Source organism: Arachis duranensis, chromosome 6 (assembly GCF_000817695.3).
Source record: "Arachis duranensis cultivar V14167 chromosome 6, aradu.V14167.gnm2.J7QH, whole genome shotgun sequence".
NCBI classification, from domain to species: Eukaryota; Viridiplantae; Streptophyta; class Magnoliopsida; order Fabales; family Fabaceae; genus Arachis; species Arachis duranensis.
In genome coordinates this window covers 11,110,009-11,133,412 of record NC_029777.3, presented here as the reverse complement: position 1 = coordinate 11,133,412, position 23,404 = coordinate 11,110,009, and the positions used below count along the sequence as shown (strand labels likewise).

Sequence of the window (23,404 nt, the reverse complement as noted above, 5' to 3'; positions counted from 1 at the left end):
TAAAAAACAAAGTTATTCCGTGTGAACTTCTAGAAGGTCTAAAGGGTAGTCTTTTTCTAATAACATGCATACTAAGATTGAGTATTTCAGTTATTTCAATATTAACTTTTCAATGAAGACATAAACTTAGGTTCCGGCAAGGCAAGGATTATGATTAGCTATAAAGTTAGGTAATGATGCATTATTTAAAAATTCATGCTTAGAATAATTTTTTAAAACAATATTATTTTTCTCAAAACATTTGTCCCCATTATTACTAGTTGAAGTGAAATTAGTAGTACATTATATTTAATATATTTTTGAAGATATGTCATTGATAGTCACGGATTTTAGTCTTAATATTTGGATACAAAGAAGGAAAATATCAAAAGAAAATGGAAAATGATCTATAAAAATTGCCGATATGTTTTTTGTACCATATTTTTACAACAAATAAATTAAACACAATATCTTCTCGTTTATTGAATCTAGATCTTTATCATAATATATTAATATCACGTGCATTTTTGACCCCCAAATTTTTTTTTTATGTATTAAGAAATTTATTTTAATTTTAAGTATATTATTGAATAATATTTTCTAGGTGAAAACTCAGGTACAGTCGATTTCATGTGAAATTGATAGTTGAGAGTCGTTAGATAAAAATTTAGTCAAATCAGTTAAATTATATTACCACTCTCAATAATCAATTTCATGTGAAGTCGACTGCATTTAAATTTCCACCTATTCTCTAACAACTTTTGTCATTCAAAAAATAAATGTTTTTTAAGTAGTGGAAGAGACAAAAGAAAAAAGAAATGTGCCTAGTTTTATTTATTTTTATGTTAAAAAAATCTATTTGGTAGAAGTTTACAACACAATAGATAAAGGAAATTAATATTAAATAATATATCAGTCTAACACTTGTTTATACATCAATCACCTTATAAAAAATACTGATAAAAATCTCTAAGATTGTGTTTGGTGGATAATTAAGAGAAGAAAAGTAATTTTAGAGATTAATTAAATTTTTTTATGTGAATTTTATGAATGCAAGATTGACAAATTTTATAATTAAAAGATAAATAAAGCATTTAAAATTCCATAAAAGAAAAATACTCCATCCAAAATTCCAAACATACCCTAAATGTATTTTAATTTTTAACCAATAACATCTTTTGCTATAAATATGAACTTTACAAGTGACGGGAGAAGAAAAAAGAAAAGAAAAGAAAACTGTGCAAAGCTGTAATGGCACAAATGAAATTACACACACAAGGAGAGGGTAGTCAATGGAACTAAAGAGCTTTCACTCACCCACACTAAATTAAATTACCTTATAAAAAATATAAAATTAGTTAGTTAAAAAAAACAAAATTAGTACATCACTTAAAGCAAAAGATTATTTCAAAGAATAAAAAAAGGAAACTTGTTAATCCTAGTTTGAACTGTAATTGTTTAGGCATAACAGCGTCATTAAGCTTCCAATAATAAGAAAAACAGAAAACAAAAAATAAAAAAAAAACGAAAAAGAAAAAATCTTAATTAATAAGAGAGAGAAAGAGAGGGAAAAAAAGAGGGAGAAGAAGAAGAGGAGGAAGAAGAAGAAGAACATGACAATGGACGAAGTCTCTGCGAAACAAGTTTGACCCTTCAACCCCAAAAAAAAATTTCGAAACCCTCATTTCGTCCATAGTGCCAAAAACACGCTTAATTCCTCAATTCCTCATCATCGTTAATTCCAAAACCCTTCCTTTTAAACATTCATAGCCCCTTCTTCTCCCATTTCTCTCTGTTCCTGTTCCTCAATTTTCCATTCGTTTTTCCCCTCTTAAACCTAAATACCCAATTCGAAAAGTCATTTTTTTTAGCTCAATCCATTAGCTCCATTTCTTCAATTCCATTCAAAGTAGAAAATTTAAGCTTGAATTAGGAGCTGGATCTCGTAAATTGACACCACCCTATCAACCTTGACCTAAAAACCGAGACTTTTTTTTTTGTTTGAATTTTCCATGGGTAACTGCTGCGGGACGCCGTCGACTCTCCACGATGGAGAAAAGGCCAACAAAGGGAAGAAGAAGAAGGAGAAGCAGAACCCCTTCGCAGTTGACTACGGGAACGGAAACGACGTCGTTCGTGGCTCGAAGCTCGTCGTTTTGAAGGACCCAACGGGTCGCGAGATCTCGCAGCGTTACGAGCTAGGTGGCGAGCTGGGTCGTGGTGAGTTCGGAGTCACGTACCTTTGTACGGACAAGGAGACTCGCGTGGACTACGCGTGCAAATCGATCTCGAAGAAGAAGCTGAGAACCGCCATAGACATCGAGGATGTGAGGAGAGAGGTTGAAATCATGAGGCACCTTCCCAAGCACCCTAACATCGTTTCTTTGAAGGATACTTTCGAAGATGATAGTGCGGTGCATCTTGTTATGGAGCTCTGTGAGGGTGGTGAGTTGTTTGACCGTATCGTTGCCAGGGGGCATTACACGGAGAGAGCCGCTGCGGCTGTTACCAAAACCATCGTTGAAGTTGTGCAGGTATGGATTTGTTGTAAAGTTTTTATTTTTAAATTGTTTGCTTTATTGGGGTTTTGGATCTGGGGATTTTAGTGTTGTGGATGGTGTTAATTATTTTATTTTATTATTTTAAAATTGTTTGGGGGAAGTGAGGATTGTGATTTGTTTAAATGATTTAGCTTGTTTTGTTCAAGTTAGGTCCTTGGAATTTGGATAGTGATGGAGGTTAATTGAGATCTGGTGGTTTTATGCTTCAGAGATGCACGGAAAAAAAAAAAGCGTCTATCTGTGTGGTTTTAGAATGAGTTTAATTGATTCATGTGGTTCATTAATTTGTTTAGTGCTAGTGCTGGTGCTAGGAGAGTTTTATTTACCTCATAATGGGTCTACTTGATCCAAATTATTTTGGTATCAGGTAGATTCTGGATATGAGTAGTTTGGAAGGAGAAGAAATTGTTGACGGTAAAAGTGGATGGAATAAATTGATTTGGCTTGGGTGCTTCTGATGTTATAATGGACTTCCGAGTACTTTTGGCAGCGGCCGGGGGTGAAGGGGGATAGGTTTTTAATGATGGTTACTTAGACTTGGCACGGACACAACACAGTGATGGAGAAGTACATAGACATGGACACTGTTTATTCCTTTTGTACAACAAAATTACATTTTTCTGATTCTGTGTTGGTGGTTGAGCTTGGTGATTGATTAGTGGGGTTGCATTTACTGTTAACATTTGGCAAAGAGCTAGCTTTTTAAGCTCACTTGTTAGACTATAATGAACAGTAGAAGTACTATGTTTAGGACTTTAGGTTGCATGCATTTGGAGCTTAAACTTTTCGTGTTAAATGTTTTGGCTGGGTGATTTGTCTACTCTGTTTTTTGGCCCGGGGATATTCTCTTTCTATGTTGGTAAACCAGGGATTTAATTGTGAACCTGTTATGTTTCAGATGTGCCACAAACATGGTGTGATGCACCGGGATCTCAAACCCGAGAACTTTCTGTTTGCAAATAAGAAGGAAACAGCAGCTCTCAAGGCTATTGATTTTGGATTGTCGGTCTTCTTTAAACCAGGTAATGTTTCTGGCTAGCAAGTGAATGAATCGCTCATCAATGTTGCTCGATTTTTTTAGTTACAATTTGAGCTAAAGTTACCATTTTGTGCAGGGGAAAGATTTAATGAGATTGTTGGAAGTCCATATTACATGGCTCCTGAAGTACTAAAGAGAAATTATGGCCCAGAAGTAGATATTTGGAGTGCTGGAGTAATTCTATACATCTTACTTTGTGGTGTCCCGCCATTTTGGGCAGGTTAGTTTTGTCTTGTGATCTCTGTTTCTTGGTTTTTCAGCGACAGATCTTAATGGTGCACTTTAAGTCACTGTGGAGTTCATGCAAACATTATACAATGTCAACAGAAAAATGTTGTGAGAAAAATAAATGTACCTTTTTATATTTCATTTCAGTCAAGAAACAGTAGTTTTTGTAGTTATTAAAATATTTCTCTCTACCCTACAGCATCCACCTGGACTGTGAAAATAAGGACAAAAATGTCAAAGCTGTATCTTGGTTACACTTTTTTATTCATTGTTGATCTTGGAGTCATTTGCATTGTCTAACTCTAAATATAATACACTGGAAGTTCCAGCTAATATGTTGAAAGTGTCCATTCGATATCAAGTAATTATTATTTCTTGCTTATTTTTATTTCTGATTAGTTTGGCTTTCTAAATCTTTTCTTCTCTTTTCCTCTTCTGTAAAATGCAGAAACTGAACAAGGAGTTGCACAGGCAATTATACGATCTGTGGTTGATTTTAAAAGGGAACCGTGGCCAAAAGTTTCTGATAATGCGAAAGACCTTGTGAAGAAGATGCTTGATCCTGACCCTAAGCGTCGCCTTACTGCACAAGAAGTGTTAGGTAATATATTGTTGATCATATACAATGCTTTTGATAGGCGACAGCATACAGATTCTGTTTTCTGCTCACCAACAAAGGCGTCTTTTCCCTTCTAAAATTCTCAAGATTGAGATGTGTTGTGTATGGATGGTAACGTAATTGTTAATCTTAATGCAGATCATCCATGGTTGCAAAATGCAAAGAAGGCCCCTAATGTTTCATTAGGAGAAACTGTCAAAGCAAGGCTCATGCAATTTTCTGTAATGAACAAGCTTAAGAAGAGAGCTTTGAGGGTAATGTTCTCAGTTCTCAACAATATCACAATATCAAATACCCTTCTAGGAATCATCCCTGAAGTGTTATAACGATAATTTATAAGTCGTTCATTATTTGATGGTCGATATTGTGTGTACAGGTGATTGCAGAGCATTTGTCTGTAGAAGAAGCGGCTGGAATAAAAGAGGGATTCCAGCTCATGGATACAAGCAATAGAGGCAAAATTAACATCGATGAACTACGAGTAGGGTTGCAAAAACTAGGCCATCAAGTTCCAGAGTCAGATCTCCAAATTCTTATGGAAGCTGTAAGTTCACTATTTTACCCTTTAACTGGGGTATTTGCTCCATAGTTGGCATGCTAAAAACAAATAAGTACTATCTCTTACAACTTCTAACCTTTGGGGGATTGATTTTACAGGGTGATGTAGATAAGGATGGGTACCTAGATTATGGAGAGTTTGTAGCCATTTCTGTTCATCTGAGAAAGATGGGAAATGACGAGCACCTTCGCAAAGCCTTCCAGTTTTTCGATCAGAACCAAAACGGATATATTGAAATGGAGGAGCTGCGCAGCGCCTTGCATGATGAGGTCGACGCAAACAGCGAAGATGTCATAAGTGCAATTATGCATGATGTGGACACAGATAAGGTCAGCAATACATCTTCACATTCTGTCTTCGTTCTGTTTCTTGTGCTTAAAGATTGCTACTCGTTCTGTTGAAACATGAAAATGATAGTCCTTCACCATTCAAAATGGACATATTAGTTGTCTTGTACTCTTTCTGATATTAGTTGTCTGCATGAAATTGCAGGATGGAAGAATAAGTTATGAGGAATTCGCCACGATGATGAAGGCCGGCACAGATTGGAGAAAAGCATCGAGACAGTATTCGCGAGAGAGATTCACCAGTCTCAGTCTCAAATTGATGAAGGATGGCTCATTGTCGTTAAACAATGAGGGTCATAGATGATCTGTAGACATAATGCCAAATTTTAATTAACCTTTGGAAAGGAAGAAAGAAAGTATGATTAAAGTTTTTTTTTTTCTTTTCTTCTCTTCTTCAACTCTACCCCCTTCTTTTATTTAAATTTACCTTCTCTTAATTGTAATTCTTTTATGTATTTTTGTTACATATCCTTTGAAGAGAGCCCTAGTTTGGGTGGAATAGGATACTTATTGCCCCAAGAAGTGTCGTGTATGTGGTTTGGAGTATTGTCTGTTTTTTTTCTGGCTTGTTGAGTTGAGGGTGTGGTGTTATGGTTAGGGGAAACAAACAAGGAAAACAAACAAGAGAACATTGAATATTGGAAGATTATACCAAAGTCTTCAATTGTGGAATGTAAATATCTTAAGTTGTTCACATTTTATGTGTCACATGCATTCTTAGCCAACTCTATGTTTCTTTTTTAATTATTGCTTAAAAGGAAATGAGAGAGCTATGAGCTTATGAATTGTTTCTATATATTTCTTTGACCACAAATTGCTTTCAACGGTTAATATCACATATATTTAGAAGCAAATTTCTTATCTGATGTAATTGAGTAATGCGTGCCACTTAACTCTTAATTACACATTCACTAAAACTATTTGGAAGGGATTGGTTTCACCTTGAGTTGAAGTTTTTACTTGATTTGTATTAATTGATAGAATTAATATTAAAGACAGACCGAGTAGGTTTGGTGTATTTGAAGTTAGTGACAATTTGTGTAGGTAGGTTTGGTGTACTTGAAACTAGTGATAATTTGTGTGGTGTTGCACTATTGTGAATTTTTTTAGCAGGTGTATGAGCTTGTGATGGTGGCCATTTATAGATTATCCTGGATATGATAAACGAATATTTTGAAAGTTGGACAGGGTTAATAATAAAAAAAGTCTACATGGAGTAGAGTTGTGTTGATGACAATGTCAGAAAAGGAATAAAAGTTATAAATAGTCTTTTATTCTTGTTATTTTCATTTTTTTGGTGTAGTAAACGGGGCCTAAGTATAGGAAAAAAATTACACACCTAAGAAAAAGATTACACACTAATTATACGAGATAGAGATGTCCCTTGTTCATCATCTACTAGTAATTGGACTACTTCTTTAGTTCTTTAGGAGGAGTATCCCAAAAGTGGAGATCTAATTCTAAATTTACACTTTTTCGTGCTTAGTAATCAGCACACATCGGTTACCTTCTCTAAAAATATTCACAAAATGAATATTTAAATTCTTGTCTTTCTATTTGTTGATGTCTCTAATTAAGCCATTTGAATGGTTATTGAGGTTTCGTTGAGCTGATGTCTGTGATTAAACCATTTAGATGGTTATTGAGGTTTCTTTGCTGTTGAGCACCTCTACTACCTTGTTGTGTTAAGTTTTGTGTTTCAAACAAAAAATTACGACATTCGCACACAACTCTCGTTAGTTTTCGAAGTCCATTTATAAACTAAGGACAAATAAAAACAAATGCATCTTCTCAGTTTGCTTAGGCAATAAAAGGAATTTGTTGAGTTTGTTGGGCCCAGCCCGGCAGCCCCGGTTGTATACCCAAAATAAATTAATTTGTTGCACTAAATTTATGTCCTCTTTTTTTTTTCTTTTTTTTTTCCGGGGTCGAGGGATGGTTCAACCAAATTCATTTGAATTTCTGTTCCAATAAATGCATGTTATGGGTTGGTTGATATGAAAGTTTATTCAGCACGGGATGCTGTTGATAAAGAAAATATTTTATAACTTCACCAAGACAAAAAAGCCCCCACTTTATAACAAATAAAATATCACTCTTATATTTTGTTCGTTAATGTTAAATTTTGGAAAAGCTTCATCCGGCAGTTTGACTCGAGCCACATCCAATGATCTATGGATGATTTCCCTTTTCAATTTTTTTGCATTTGTTTAAAAAGAACTAATACTAATTTAATTAAGATTAATACGCCAACGAGCTGTAACTCAAATGGTATAGTTTTCTCATTCGAGTCTCACTTCTAACTTGAAAAAAAAAAGTTTAATTATTCTATCGGTCTCTATAGTTTCATTGAATTTTTAATTAGGTCCCCATACTTTTTTTTCTTTTCGATTGAGTTTCTATACCGTATTAGATTTTGTAATTAAGTCCTTGTTATGACAAAAATGTTGGAATTAACGGAATATTCCATTAAACAAAACGAATATGTCTAACAATTGACTGAATATTCTATATAGTTAAATAGAATATTCCGTTAATTTTAACCTTTTGTCATAGTAAGGACTTAATTACAAAATCTAATATAGTATAGGGATCCAATTAAAAAAAATATAGGAACCAAATTGAAAAATCAATAAAATGATAGGGATTGACAGAGTGATTAAACCAACAAAAATTTGGTAAGGTTAATACTTAATATCTTTATTATTTTCTTATTTTTTTTTTTTGGTCTTCCACGGTATCCCCCAACCCGGCAGGTCAAGGACTAATCCGTCGCGGTACTGAGCTCCATTTAAGGGTTTGCCGCTGGTCAATGGATTGCTGCATGCACAAGGCGGGATTCGAATCCCTGACACTTGCTTAAGCGAACTAGTGAGCTAACCACTAGACCAACCCAACTTGGTTATTATTTTCTTATTTTGGTCAGCGGCAAGGTTACATATTTGTAGGTCCATATTATTAATAATTTTTGGACTACAGGACCCTATTCTTTCTATTTTTGGTGATTCCCAATAAGAAGCCGAAGAAGGCCCAGCCCAAACACAACTAAACTTGGCTCTGCTTTCGAAACTGTTGCACATCCCAAGACCAAAAAAAAAATAAAAAAATAAAACTGTTGAATATCCTGTGACTAAGGTCTGTCCCTGATAATTGCTGCTGAAGCTCCTGAATTTCTGTTTGCCATGTTATCATTCGTCATTTCCATTTTTGTTCTCATTCAAATTTCAACTTATCTTATCATCTTGGAATTCCAAATTGTATTCTAGTAGCTCAAAAAATAGACTAAGACGCCCAAAAGTGAATGTGTGACAGGGTTTCCTTGGACGGTTGTACCGCAACCATTGAAATTCACATAATCCATCATTTCTTAATACACATTACACTCTAGCTTTCTTTTACCAGTATGTTATAGCTAACTAATTAAACACTTGAGTGTCAAAATTTTCTAATTCCAAAACTCTCAAACAAGTTTGACTATGCTCGATTTTTATGAATTTGTTACTATATATATTGGTCCAAATTGTCGATACTACAACTGTCATCTAGGGCTGAATCAATCCAAATTAAAGTAAACTTATCTCACTCGGCATAATAATGAGAGGAGGCAAGAAGAAACACGTATTAATTAGTAGCGAAAATGATATATGAAAATTGTGGACTTTAATCTAATCATCATTTTCTGATTCACAAGTTTAAATAATTTGAGTAGCCAAAAGCAATGAAAGGGACCTTTATTATACGTCAATTTCAAGTAGGTAAAAATTTTGATGCCACGTACCAAAAATCATGCATGATGCATGCATATAGATCGATTGAGGAAGGGATTGATTATTAATTAACAGGTTTAATTACTCTATTAATTTCTATAGTTTTACAAAATTTTTAATTAAGTTTTTGTATTTTTTTAATTAGTCTTTATAACAAAAATTTTTTTTAATTGGATCTCTACATTTTTTTCATTATATTTGGGTCACTGTACCAATTTTTTTAGTTGGGTCTCTATAAATTTAAGTCAATTACTTTTAAGAGGGATCTAATTAAAAAAAATTAGTACAGAAATCTAATTAAAAAATATAAGAATTTAATTAAAAATATTGCAAAACTATAGGAACTAATGGAGTAATTAAACCTAATTAATATTAATAAGAATAAATATATACCTAAATTTTAATTCGTTAATATTAATTAATTTCTTTTTACCTTATTTTTGGAAAATTTAAGATTAAGATTTATAATTTAATATTTAGAATCTAAATTTAGAATAAAAAATAAAATTTAGCTGATATTAATTGAAAAATTTAGTTTTCTAATTCTATTAATAATTCTTCTATTACTATTGTTTTGATTAATAGGTCTCCTCTCTTTGTCAATACATGCATCAATAAGTACGAATTAATAACGATAGTACTAATCAATAATCAATCATTAATAATTGCTATAGCTGTTAGTGACATTAATTAATTGGCAACGTGAGAAAATGACATTAGCATTTTGCGGCTCTACCACACATATTTGAATTTGAATACTAATTATACTTAATTAGTAAAAATGTACAACATGTAACTATCAAACAATTATTACAACATTCATTCATTTCTGTCTAGGTAAATCATTTTGATTTGATGCACTAAAATATTTTTGGTTTCCCACGGTATCCCCCAACTCGATAGGTCGGAGACTAATCCGCCGCGGTACTGAGCTCCATTTAAGGGTTTGTCGCTGGCCAATGAGTTGCTGCATGCACAAGGCGGGATTCGAACCCCCGACACTTGCTTAAACGGACTAGTGAGCTAACCACTAGACCAACCCAACTTGATTATACACTGAAATATTAGCAAGTGGCAGAAAACAAAATGCCATGGCACTCGGACAAATAATGCTGACTAGGACGCCGGAGACGTGGCTGAATTTTCAAATGAATTTATTCATGCTGTGGTATTATGATACACTAATTTAATTTTATAATTCTCATATAGTCAAAAGTATGCTTTAAACGTAACTAGATTATTTGATTGATCATTTATACAGAAAATTAGAAAGTGCGAAAATATAACTATTCAACAGTAATTATCTACATAATTCTTTAACGCATTGTTTGGATAGAAGGAATTTAAAATAAAAATAAGAAAAAAATAAATAAAAAATAAATTTTTATTGTTTAAATAAAAAAAAATAGAAAAAAAGGTAATATAAGATTATTAAATTATTTTTTTCACAAATGAGATAAAATGAAAAAAAAATATGATAAAATAAATAAAATTACATATTTATTTTTTATTATTAATAAATTATATTAATGTAATTTTATATTATTATAATTTTTTTATTTTTTTATCTAAATAATTTTTTTTATTCTTTTCATCTATTTTTTCTTCATCCAAATAACATATAAATAACTCTATTTTTTTGTATTTTTTTCTCATTTTTTATTTTTTCTTATTTTTTTACATCCAAACAAAGTCTAAGGGATGAAGATTGATTTCCAATTAATCAGTATCCTTGCGTCGAATAAATTTGATATTTGTAAGTGATTTTAATGTTCAAGCGAATAATAACTTAAAAATGATAAGTGTTGGTAATTTAAAAATAATTTTAATGTTCAACCCAATAATATTTTGTGTATAAATATTTTAAATTTAATAAAATATTTTATTTTATAATAATTAATCTTAATATATTTATATTATCTACAATAATAATTAGTAAAAATAATTTAAAATTTTAGAAAAAAGATAGATTTTTATTTCAAAAAGAGTGAATATAATTAAAAAAGTCTTAAGATTTTAACAATAATAGTAATGATAATTAAAAGTGAATAATATTTTAATTTTAAAATTAGTTTTAGTGGCCATATTAATTGCCGATAAAATGAGTTTTGACGACAATAGTAATAGTCATCAAAAGTAAATAACATTACAATTTTAAAATTATTTTTGGTAATCATATAAATTGTCAAGAAAATAACCGCTAAAAGTTATATACTTTTCCGGCTATTAAAACAGTTTTTACCAGCAAATATTATAATTGTCGCTAAAATCATTTTAGCAACAAAGCATAAGATAGTTAATGTCTAATTTTTAATAAATATATTAGCGACTATTTTTATTGCAACTAAAAACAAAATAAATTACCACTAAAAGTGATTTTTCTCTGTGTCACAAAAAAACCTAATATACAATAAAATATAATATAATAGATCAAATAATAGAAAATATTTTTCGTAAGGCAGTATACGCATTAAAAATTCAGTCTTCCACAAAGGATTACAGAATTGCTGTGAGAGGGAAAAGAAGTACGGACACGTGACCGGTCAAGTAATTCTGCTAAGTGAAGACGCTGGAGATGTTTAATATGTCTTTGGAGGTGTAGAAAAAAGGCGTTTGATAATATTATACTCTGATTATTAGAATTTTCAAAGGTCATTTGGCAAGAATAGAATCTAACAATTTTACAATAATTTGAATTCCAACAACTTTAGTTATTTTTCTACGGATTTTCTCGTTTACCAACCTCTAAACACGAACTTCTCTCCTTCTTAAGTTATTTTTTAGTAATATTTTCAGTTTTTATTAAAATTTTCAAAGGTCATTTGATATACACTCTAAAATAAATTGACAACTTACAAATTGTTCGTATACAGATATTATATATTTTTGGTCCTAAATAGTAAATTTTAAGGCACGACTTATCCAAATATTTTTTTGCTATTTTTACAAAAATATCAATTTTTTTCATTTTTTCTTTAAATAGTGTACTTTTTAGGCCAATTTTATTTGAAGGATTAACTACCAAAAATACTTTCGAATTATTTAAATGCTGACAAAAATATACCCGAATTTTACTATCGACAAAAATGCCTTTAAATAATTTAAAAATATAACAAAAATATCCAATAGTTAATATGTATTTTTAAAAAATACCTTAGAGATTGAATTTTCATGTAATTTTTTTGCAAAAACGATTAAAAAAATGCGATATTATTATTCTTAAAATTTGGTAATTTTTTGCTGAGTATATATTTTTTTGTGATTTTTTAAAAGTATTATTGGTTGTTAACAAAAAAATTATAGATTTAACAAAAAATACCAAATTTTAAGGATAATAATATCTCATTTTTATAATCATGCTTGCAAAAAATTGCATCAAAATTCAATCTCTAATATATTTTTTGAAAAATACATATTTAATGTTATATAATCTTGAAAAAAACTAACATTAAATATGTATTTCTTAAAAAATACATTAGAGATTGAATTTTGATGAGATTTTTTACAAGAATAATTAAAATATTGAGATATTATTATTCTTAAAATTTAGTAATTTTTTGTAAAGTATATTTTTTTTGTGATTTTTTAAAAATGTTATCGGTTGTTAACAAAAAAATTATAAAACAAATATATACTTAACAAAAAATCACCAAATTTTAAGGATAATAATATCTCAATTTTATAATTAAGTTTGCAAAAAATTGCATCAAAATTCAATTTCTAAGACATTTTTTGAAAATATATATTTACTATTGGATATTTTTATTGTGTTTTTAAATTATTTAAAGACATTTTTGTCGATAGTAAAATTCAGATATATTTTTGTCAGCGTTTGAATAATTTGGATGAGTTTTTAGTGGTTAACCCTTATTTGAATTTGTTAGTGATTATAATTTTTAATATTTTTTTAAGTTGACAAATAATTATAATAGTAACAATTTTGAGATGAAATTTATTTAATAATTTTTTTGTGTAATTTTTATCCTGCACGGCTGCACATATAAGCAAACAATATATTCGATTAAAGAATATATTGTGTAATAAATATAATAGATTAAAGAGTATATTATTATTAGATAGAATAGATATTCTATGTATCTGATTTTAAATAGTATTTCTTAGATCAGTCGCTAACTATAATTTTTAATATTTTTCTTTAAATTTATGAATAATAATAGTAGTATTAGGAATAATAGTAGTAGTATCAGTTCTAATTTTTTCACATATATATAAGCAGACAATATAATAGATTAAAGAATATAATAAATATTTTATGTTTAAATAGTATACTTTTTTAAACTAGTTATATCTACATATGCTGCTAATATAATTTTTAATTTTTGTTAAATTGTCAAATAATAGTAATAATATCAGTTTTAAAGTAGGACTTACTTAATTATTTTTTAGGGTTAAGTACTTTTTTTGTCTTTAAGGTATAGGGTTAAAACCAAAATCTTTTCTCACTTTTTTTCTTATTAAAATCATCCCAACGTTTAAAAATACTTTAAAATAATAATTTTCACTCTAAAAAGATAAATTTATCTTTGTAACAGTTTCATTATCCATCTCTTTCTCCATCGTTCTCCCAACCCATTTCTTCCTCCAATCAAATACTCAAACTTTATTCTCTCCCCAACAATCTAATAAACTCAAACTCTCAACCTAAACTCCTTCCCTCACCTACCTTTCTCTTTCTACACCAACCCCCATTTTTTTTCTCCTCAAACTCCATTAACAACAAGCTTTCGTTTAACTTAACAAACAAATTAAGCACAGCAACAACCAAATTCAGCAACAACAAATTCAATAACAAATTCAGCAACAGCAACACACTTTCAGTAACACCAAAATCAAAATGAATCAACAGCAACAACAATATCCGCAAAATAAATTAACAGAAATTTTAGATTTAGCAATAATTTAACAATTATCACCGTAACTTCAGATCCAAAATTAGCAACAATAAAAATAAAAAAATAAAAAAGACATTCATATTCTTCAAAAAGAAAAAAAAAAGAAGAACAGAAAGAGGAAGAAGGAAGCGACGGTAGGTATAGTGTGTTTGTCTCCGATGTGTGTTCATCATTGATTCTTTTGGTAGTTATTTTCGGGGATTAGGTATAGTTGTTTTACCTTCGATGTGTGTTCATCATTGTTATCTTTGTCTTCAGCATTCTTGTGTTCCCCTCCTTTGCTATGACTGTGCTGCCTCTAGCGTAAAAGTTCGGCCATTTTCTGATTTTCGGCCCGGAAGGTCTCATTGATGGCCAGCAACTCGGCAGGACTAGAGTTTGAGGGAGTGTGGCTGTGTTCGTCTGCTATGCGTCGTGACCTGCAAAAAAGATGAAGAGGTACAGAGGATAAAGAATTGTGGGGTTAGAAAATTTCGGGCCCCACGGTGGGCGCCAAATGTTTCTGTGTGAAAGATCCCGCCGAGGCATAACTCGTTCTACTGACGCTTGAACTTGCTTTTCCTTGGAGGAACGTCGTCTCCTTCTTAGGACGGCAGCGTTGGACACCTGCAAAGGGACTCCAACGCTCGAGTCAGTAAGAGTATGAGAGTATTCAAAATTAAGATAGAGTAAATTGTCTACCTATAACTGAATGAGTCACTTGTATATATAGAGTTACCTTTAGGCGATTACTTGTATCTTTTCCTTTGGTTTGACGAAGTCTAAGTGCTATTATTCTGATTGTTGAAGTTGTAGTGGTTAGGTTGAAGCGATTCTCGGGGAGCTTATCCCCTTTAGTGAAAATCGATTCTAAAATTGTTGTGGTGGGTCAGATTTTGAGTAACGAATTAGTAGGTATTCTATGTCCTTAGTTTTAAATAGTGTGCCTTCTTATACCAATTTTATTTATATTTATTGCAAACTATAATTTTATTTTACTTTAAGTTGACTAATAATAATTGTAATATTAGTTTTTAACCAATTATTTTGTGTGCTATTTGTACAAATATACATGTAAGCAAACTTATACATTTTACAAAAATATGAATTTCTCTCAATATTTTTTTGTTTTTGGTTTTATATAATGTATTTTCTTGTATTAATTTTAATTGCATTGCTAATTATAATATTCAACATTTTTTTTAAGTTAACTAATAATAGTAATAATATTAGTTTTAAGAGAAGACATACCAATTATTTTTACGTCATTTTTATCGCAATGTAAACAAAAAAATATTTTCACAAAAATAAAAAAAATTTCTCATTTTTTTCTAAGTAATGTATCTTATTGGATCAATTTTATCTGCATCTGTTATTAATTATAGTTTAAATATTTTCTTTTAAATTGATGAATAATAATAATAGTAGTATTAGTTTTAAAATAGGGCTTATCCAATTATTTTTTTATCATTTTTACATTGTACATGTAAACATCCTGATACCTGATACCTGATATTTTTATAGAAACATAAATTTTTCTTTTTTTTGTTTCTAGTCCTAAATAAAATATATTCTCAGACTGGATTTATTTGCTAACTATAATTAAGTTAACAAATAATAATAGTAGTATTAGTTTTAATGTAGGATTTATTTAATTATTTTTCTGCGCCATTTTCATTACACATATAAGCAACCTGATACTTTTATAAAAATATAAATTTATCTTTTTTTAAATAGTACACCTTTTTAGATCTATTAATTATAATTTCAAATATTTTTCTTCAATTTAATTTGTATTAGTTTTGAGATAGAACTTAGTTAATTGTATTTTGTATTATTTTCACATTACATATGTAAGTAAATTAATATTTTTATAGAAATATAAATTTCTTTCACTTTTTTAATTTGCAATTAATAATATTTTAAAAATTTTGTGACAATATAAATGTAGTCAAAATTAAAATGAATTAAAACATACATAAAGTATTATTTTTCTATAAATACATATTATAAGTATTAATTATAAGTATTTTTTTAAAAAAAAAATTATTCATAAATTTAATTATCAAGTTTTCATACTACTTAAAAATCTCAATTATTTATATATTAACATGGGATACGAGTACAAAATTTATATCTTAATGAAAACACAAAGATGAAGTTTTTCATAATTCAGCTCAAAGAAAACACTCCAGACGTCACAATCACACGTACCCAGATGTACTCTCCATGCTTCTCCAGATGTACTCTCCATGCTTCTCCACGTGTACTCTGCATGCTTTGTTAACTTTCTTTCGCATCACAATCTGGATGACACTGTAAGCTAGAACTTGTTCGATCTTTAACACCAAAGTGGCTATAAAACTCCAAGATCTTCAAACTCCTCGCTACCTGTCTTACTCACAAGACAAAATTCACAGTAATCTCTCCATAAATTTTCATCTTTTACGTACATTTTCATTAGCTGATCCGAACTCTTAAGTTTTTTTGGTGAGTTCTTAGGTTTTTTTGGTGAGTTCTAGATTTGGAATTTTTTTTTACTGATAAGTTGGTTATACTTTCATAAAATTCGTAAAATATTATATATAATTAGAAAATTATCTTCGTATCTGCGAGAAAAACTAAACTATCTCTAAGTGACTGACCTTTGCATAAATTTCATTTTCGCATCATTTATATTCTAAATATGATGAAGATGGTAAGGGCTGTATCAGTGAAATCACTAACTTGGATTCTTCCTTCGTCAGATCTACGTCGCAATAACTCTTAACTTTTCAACCTTTACCATCCCTTGTCACCACCGTAAACAACCATCATTAGGTCCTATATTTATTGAATACTCGTTAATACTAATAAAAATTTTATATTAGAAATTTGTTAGAATTTAGAATGATCAATTCTCAAATTTAAATGAAATTAGTGTTCTTTTTTAAAAATCAACTCAAAAGAATATTATTTATCTTCTTTTCAAATTAGCTTTAATTTTTGCATAACAACTGTATCAATTGAAAGAACTTTTTTAACTATAAATATAAATAAGAGTGGACTTCTAATTGTGTTAGGAAGTGAATTTTTAAATAATTATTTAGTAATATATATAAAAAGAGAGAAATTTTGATGGTAGTTAACATTGGATCCGTCACTGCTAAGGGCTGTATCAGTGAAATCACTAACTTGGATTCTTCCTTCGTCAGATCCACGTCGCAATAACTCTTAACTTTTCAACCTTTACCATCCCTTGTCACCACCGTAAACAACCATCATTAGGTCCTATATTTATTGAATACTCGTTAATACTAATAATAATAATATCGTAATAATGTATAGTTTATAAATATTGAATTTAATTATTTTGTAATATATATTAATTTGTGTGTTATTATGATGGTGGTAATGAATCAGTGGTGAAGTGTTTAAAGATGACGATGATAGTTAAGATTAGTGTTAACGATGGCAACTTGGTTGTTCATGGAAAGCCCATACTGAGAGGGGTGCCAGACAATATTCAACTTGTCCCGAATTCCAACAATAGCCTTGTCACTGGTGCATTTGTTGGTGCCACTGCTTCCAACAGTAAAAGTCTCCATGTCTTTCCCATGGGTGTTCTAGAGTATGTGCTTCCAACTCCGTTTTCTTACTATCTTGAGATCATTTATATCTAACTTATAGTCCTAATTAATTTTGTTTTATGTGATTTATTACTAACTACACCAATCATATCAATATGATTTGCAATAGTACATGATGTTAATGGAGTGATTTATCATAATGTTACGAACTAATATTGTGTACTTATCTCTAAGACTGTTTTAGTGCGTGGGGTAATTCTGAGACTATTTGGAGCTTAGCTCTATTCTTTATATATTTTTAGAAGAAAATAGAATTATTTCATTGTGGGTAATTATGATTTGAAAAGACCAAGAATTAGACCATTTTACTGACCGAGAAGGCAACAAAATGTATAATAGAATGCGTGTAAAATGTTCACATCATATTAGACTTAAGTGCATTAAATTAATAGTTAATAATTAAATTAGTTAGTTACAGCTATTAGTATATAAGCATGCACTCTTCTTTTACTCTTAATTTTTCATTTCAATTGAATCATTCCTTTTCATTACTACAGTTTGAACTAATACATCACGTGATGAGTAATGAGTATTAACTTGTAATTAGGGGCATGAACAAGCTAAGTAATATTTCCTTGTGCTATTTAGGTAGAGGTTTTGTGATGACTAGCATGAATCTGATGTTAGTAATTTTTATGGAAAAAATGGTTTTATGTGCAGCGGATTACGGTTCATGTGTTGTTTCCGGTTCAAGTTATGGTGGATGACCCAGAGGATGGGAAAATGTGGAAGGGATGTCCCCCTTGAGACACAATTTATGCTCATTGAGAGCAATGGCAATGAGATTGACGAAGACAATTCTGCAACAATCTACATTGTTATGCTTCCTCTCCTTGAAGGCCAATTCCGTGCCGTCCTGCAAGGCAACGACAAGAACGAGCTGGAGATTTGTTTGGAGAGTGGTGAGTACTATTTGGTTTATATTACATGAAACCCTGCTACCACAATTCCATAGCTTAGCTTAGCTTAGCTTATAGCTATGGAGGTCATGGTTGAATTCAGTTCAATCCCCCCTCAGCCAAGTGGCTTATTACTTCTACGATTTGGAAAATATATGTATTGGATGGCATCCGAAAGAAACCGAAACGACCCTTTTCCTTTTGGTATGTGATTTTGGTTTTGCAGGAGACAAGGATGTTGTTACCAGGCAAGGCCTTAACCTTGTCTACATCCATGCTGGAACGAACCCCTTCGAAGTTATCAATCAGGCTGTGAAGTAAGTGCCACCCTTTCTCAAACCTTTGAATTTTGATAACAATGGTTTTAGTTTTTTACAAATTCCCTTTTTGTTCTACTTTCTCATTCAAGGGCCGTGGAAAACCGCATGCAAACTTTCTCTCATCGCGAGAAGAAAAGGGTAAGATCATTTTCCATGTACTATTATGTTGAGATATGATTATCACAAGTTAATAATATCTAAGGGATATTGTAATTTTGTTTTTGTTGGTTTTATGCAGTTGCCATCTTTTGTTGACTGGTTTGGCTGGTGTACATGGGATGCTTTCTATACTGATGTTACTGCCGACGGTGTTGAAGAAGGCCTGAAAAGGTAGTTAGTGAGAGCATTTTGTATCATATATTGGTTTGTTTCTGATGTTTGAATATTAATTGAACATTGAAATCTATTCAATGTAATTGCAGTCTATCAGACGGAGGTACACCGCCACGGTTCATCATCATAGATGACGGTTGGCAACAGATTGAAAGTGAACCAAACGAAGCTGATGATTGCGTCGTACAAGAAGGAGCACAGTAATATTTCTGTTTGATGTAATTAGTTATATTGTTTTTGTTACAGCTTACATCACATGCAATTGAGATCTTGGAAATTATCGAATCATTGCAGGTTTGCTACTAGGTTGACTGGTATAAAAGAAAATGCCAAATTCCAAAAGAAGAATGAACAGAACAATGAACAAGACTTAGGCCTGAAGCATGTCGTAGATGAAGCAAAGAAAAATTACAACGTGAAGTATGTCTTAGCATCATTAAATTCTATGAAGAAATTTTGAGGCAACAAACTCTCTTGTGAATTAGTACTTTGGCATCTCTCAATTAACCTGATCAAGTTACTTGAATTTTTCATTTTGGGACAGAAATATTTATGTATGGCATGCTCTAGCTGGTTATTGGGGTGGAGTGAAGCCAGCAGCAGAAGGGATGGAGCACTATGAAAGTGCATTGGCCTATCCAGTACAGTCTCCCGGCATACTCGGGAACCAACCCGACATCGTCATGGACAGCCTAGCTGTCCATGGCCTTGGTCTAGTGCACCCAAAGAAGGTCTTCGATTTCTACAATGATCTCCATGCTTACTTGGCTTCATGTGGAGTAGATGGAGTAAAGGTTGATGTTCAGAACATCATTGAGACCCTTGGTGCTGGACACGGCGGCAGAGTCATGCTCACACGCAGCTATCATCATGCACTCGAGGCTTCAATTGCTCATAACTTTCCTGATAATGGATGCATCGCTTGTATGTGTCACAACACTGATAGCCTCTATAGTTCTAAGCAGACTGCTGTTGTGAGAGCATCCGATGATTTTTACCCGCATGATCCGGCCTCTCATACCATCCATGTTTCATCTGTAGCATACAACACACTTTTCCTTGGAGAATTCATGCAGCCAGACTGGGACATGTTTCATGTAAGTTAAAGTGAATAATTCAATGATAACCTTTTACATGTAGTATTGGGGAGTTTCAAATTCTATGATTGTCTACTTGTTTCTTTGCAATTCCAGAGTTTACATCCAGCAGCTGAGTATCACGCCGCAGCTCGCGCAATTGGTGGATGTCCAATCTATGTTAGGTAAACAATAGGAGAAAAGTCAGTTATTTTTACGCGAAGTTGTTAGTTGAGAACTGATAGATAACATACTTAGAAATGAAATGAACAGATTTCATTTATGATGGTTCTTTGCAGTGACAAGCCAGGCAACCACGACTTTGATCTTCTTAAGAAGCTGGTTCTCCCTGATGGTTCAGTTCTCCGTGCTCAGTTACCCGGAAGGCCCACCCTCGATTGCCTCTTCGCCGATCCTGCAAGAGATGGGACGAGGTTTTTTGACTTATTCATATGTTCTTTAATTTCAATGTTATTTGGACATAATTTGCTGAATATTTAAATGAATTGCTAATTCCAGCTTACTCAAAATATGGAACTTGAACAAATACTCTGGAGTAGTGGGTGCATTTAACTGCCAAGGTGCTGGATGGTGTAGGGTAGAGAAGAGAATCCGCATCCATGATGCATCTCCTGGCACTCTCTCCAGCTTCGTTAGTGCCTCTGATGTCGATCTCATAGCTCAAGTCGCTGGTGCTGGTTGGCGTGGAGATGTTATTGCCTATGCTTACAGATCAGGTACTAGTTTCACTTCATTAATAAAATCAGATACCATCATTCTAAATACCTCAAGGGCCAGGGCACAAATACCTTGCTGTGTTTTCAGGTGACATAATTCGGCTATCAAATGGTACTTCAGTTCCGGTGATATTAAATGTTCTGGAGTATGAGCTGTTCCATTTCTGTCCTGTGGAGGTAAAGCCTCTGTAATTGTATCCAGATACATTAATCCAATGATGTACCAAATTGATTTCTTTGGTCCAAAACTTTGCTAATCATTGTATTATCATTGGACAGGAAATTACCTCAAGTATCTCGTTTGCAGCAATAGGACTTTTGGACATGTTCAACACTGGAGGAGCTGTGGAGCAAGTTGAAATCCATAAAGTTTCTGAGAACAACATGGAACTATATGATGATGAGGCTTCATCTGAAGTGACCAATGATCCGAGTTCTAACCGATCAGCAGCAGCAGCAGCAGCAACTATGTCTCTGAAAGTGAGGGGAAGTGGGAGATTTGGTGTATACTCCTCCCAACGGCCATTAAAGTGCACCGTCGGCGGAGCCAAAACCGAGTTCAAGTATGACTTGGATACTGGGTTGACAACATTTTCTATCCCAGTTCCTGATGAGGAGATGTATAAATGGTCAATACAGATCCAAGTTTGAGTCACTAAACTTATTGGTGCACTGAAATATACTTACAACACCAGGAGATTTATATATTTCTTTTGACCCTAGCATATCTTTATCAACTGATGTTATTCTCAGCTACATCGATCACAAGTACAAATTCCATCACAACAAGTACACAAATTTGTTTGTGTGGATGGTTAGCTATTGTTATAATATATAACATAACTTAAATTCACCACTTCATACAACTAGCATAAATGTTAATCACCTAATCCACCAATGCTAATGATAACTTCAGTACCAAATTCTTTACTTCTCGGCGTATTAAAAAATACAGATCTAATTCTTTTAATGCTAATGGTAACTTCAAAATTCTCTTCACAAATTTGGTGTTAAAAGTTACTATTAGCATTAAGAAAATTATATCTATATTTTTTAATACACTAAAAAGTGAAGAATTTGATGTTAAAGTAATCATTAATAGAGCAATGCTAGGGGCCAGCAGTTTTATTGAATTTTGGCCAGCATGTAACCAGCAGAGAAAGGTGAGCCATTGGATGAAATCTCACACCAATCTCACACCATCAAATTATCATTGATGGCTTGTTGATAGTTAACAATCACAAAAATTGCTGACCCCTAGACTTTTCCATCATTAATATTAATAAATTAGATAATTAGAATTTGTGCTAGTTGCATAGGATGGTGAATATAGGATGGTAAATTTAGGTTATGTTGTATGTTGTAATAATAACTAACTATCTACACAAATAAATTTATGTAATTATTGTAATGGATATAGCTGAGAATAATATAAGTTGATGAAGATGTGCTATGGTCAAGCGAAATTTATAGATCCCCTCAAGAATGTAATATGTTTGTTTCTTTCTTTCTAGAATAAAAACGTTCTCATCTGTTTCCAATGTTCTTTTGCATGGTCTACATCTGTACGTTTTGTTTTTGTTGTCAACACAACTGTGAGATAAGTGTCCAGAGAGAGAATGCGATTCTAGATATTTTCTGTAACTTAAAGCTCCTTTGCAGGTTATATTGAGACTTACGACACGTGATAGCTAGATATTTTGATTAATTAAATTTTGTTCATTATAACTAATCTGGTTAAAATTTTTTTGTAATGGTCTAATAGTTTATCTACAAATTAAACTCTACGTACCATATATCATTATCAAAATAATCTTTTCATATTTTGCATTTTAAATCATCTTTCAATAATAATAATAATAATAATAATAATAATAAAGTATTTTAATAAAAATTGATGTTTTCAAATAAAAACTTTATAAAAAATTCTAATAAATTATTTTTTATTTTCTATTTCTAATATTTAAATAAAAATTAACATATTAAAATTGAATTATAAACTTTTTAAATTTTTTTCTTATTTTATTTATTTTAAACTCATAAATAAAATAATTTAATATTTAAAGTCTTTTGTATTGCTTGATTTAGAATTTAGTGTAGGATGCTTTAGGATTTAGTGTTTAAAATTAAGGAGGTCACTCAGATAAAGATGTCTAAAATGTCTTTTTTAAAGATGTTTTCATGTTGTGTTTTAATTAGTTTCTGTATAATTTATTCGGTGTTCCTCATCACATCACATGTTATTAAATTCCTCAAAAGATTTTCTTTTCAAAAACAATAAAAAATATTTAATTTAGACTAAAATAAAAAAATAATAGATTAATTATTAGATTTTTTTAAAAGATTATTTACATAAAAAATATATCACATTCATCAATATATATATAACAAGCTCTTAAAATTTTTATAAATAAAAAAT

General features: G+C 31.2%; 2 protein-coding genes across 2 annotated transcripts; both read left to right on the top strand.

Moving 5' to 3' along the window:
- The first annotated feature begins 1,546 nt into the window (after positions 1 to 1,546).
- Positions 1,547 to 6,057, top strand: LOC107492945 (calcium-dependent protein kinase 32). The gene is made up of 8 exons (XM_016114028.3): positions 1,547 to 2,513; positions 3,439 to 3,562; positions 3,656 to 3,799; positions 4,256 to 4,408; positions 4,565 to 4,680; positions 4,803 to 4,970; positions 5,084 to 5,314; positions 5,478 to 6,057. Exons 1-8 carry the CDS (start codon positions 1,992 to 1,994, stop codon positions 5,634 to 5,636), a joined length of 1,617 nt encoding a protein of 538 aa, XP_015969514.1. The 5' UTR covers positions 1,547 to 1,991; the 3' UTR covers positions 5,637 to 6,057.
- Positions 6,058 to 18,320: 12,263 nt separating this feature from the next.
- Positions 18,321 to 22,421, top strand: LOC107492946 (probable galactinol--sucrose galactosyltransferase 2). The gene is made up of 12 exons (XM_021126521.2): positions 18,321 to 18,522; positions 18,746 to 18,836; positions 18,929 to 18,977; positions 19,078 to 19,169; positions 19,262 to 19,372; positions 19,467 to 19,592; positions 19,717 to 20,269; positions 20,366 to 20,433; positions 20,548 to 20,682; positions 20,768 to 20,985; positions 21,074 to 21,162; positions 21,265 to 22,421. Exons 1-12 carry the CDS (start codon positions 18,324 to 18,326, stop codon positions 21,634 to 21,636), a joined length of 2,103 nt encoding a protein of 700 aa, XP_020982180.2. The 5' UTR covers positions 18,321 to 18,323; the 3' UTR covers positions 21,637 to 22,421.
- The last annotated feature ends 983 nt before the right edge of the window (positions 22,422 to 23,404 follow it).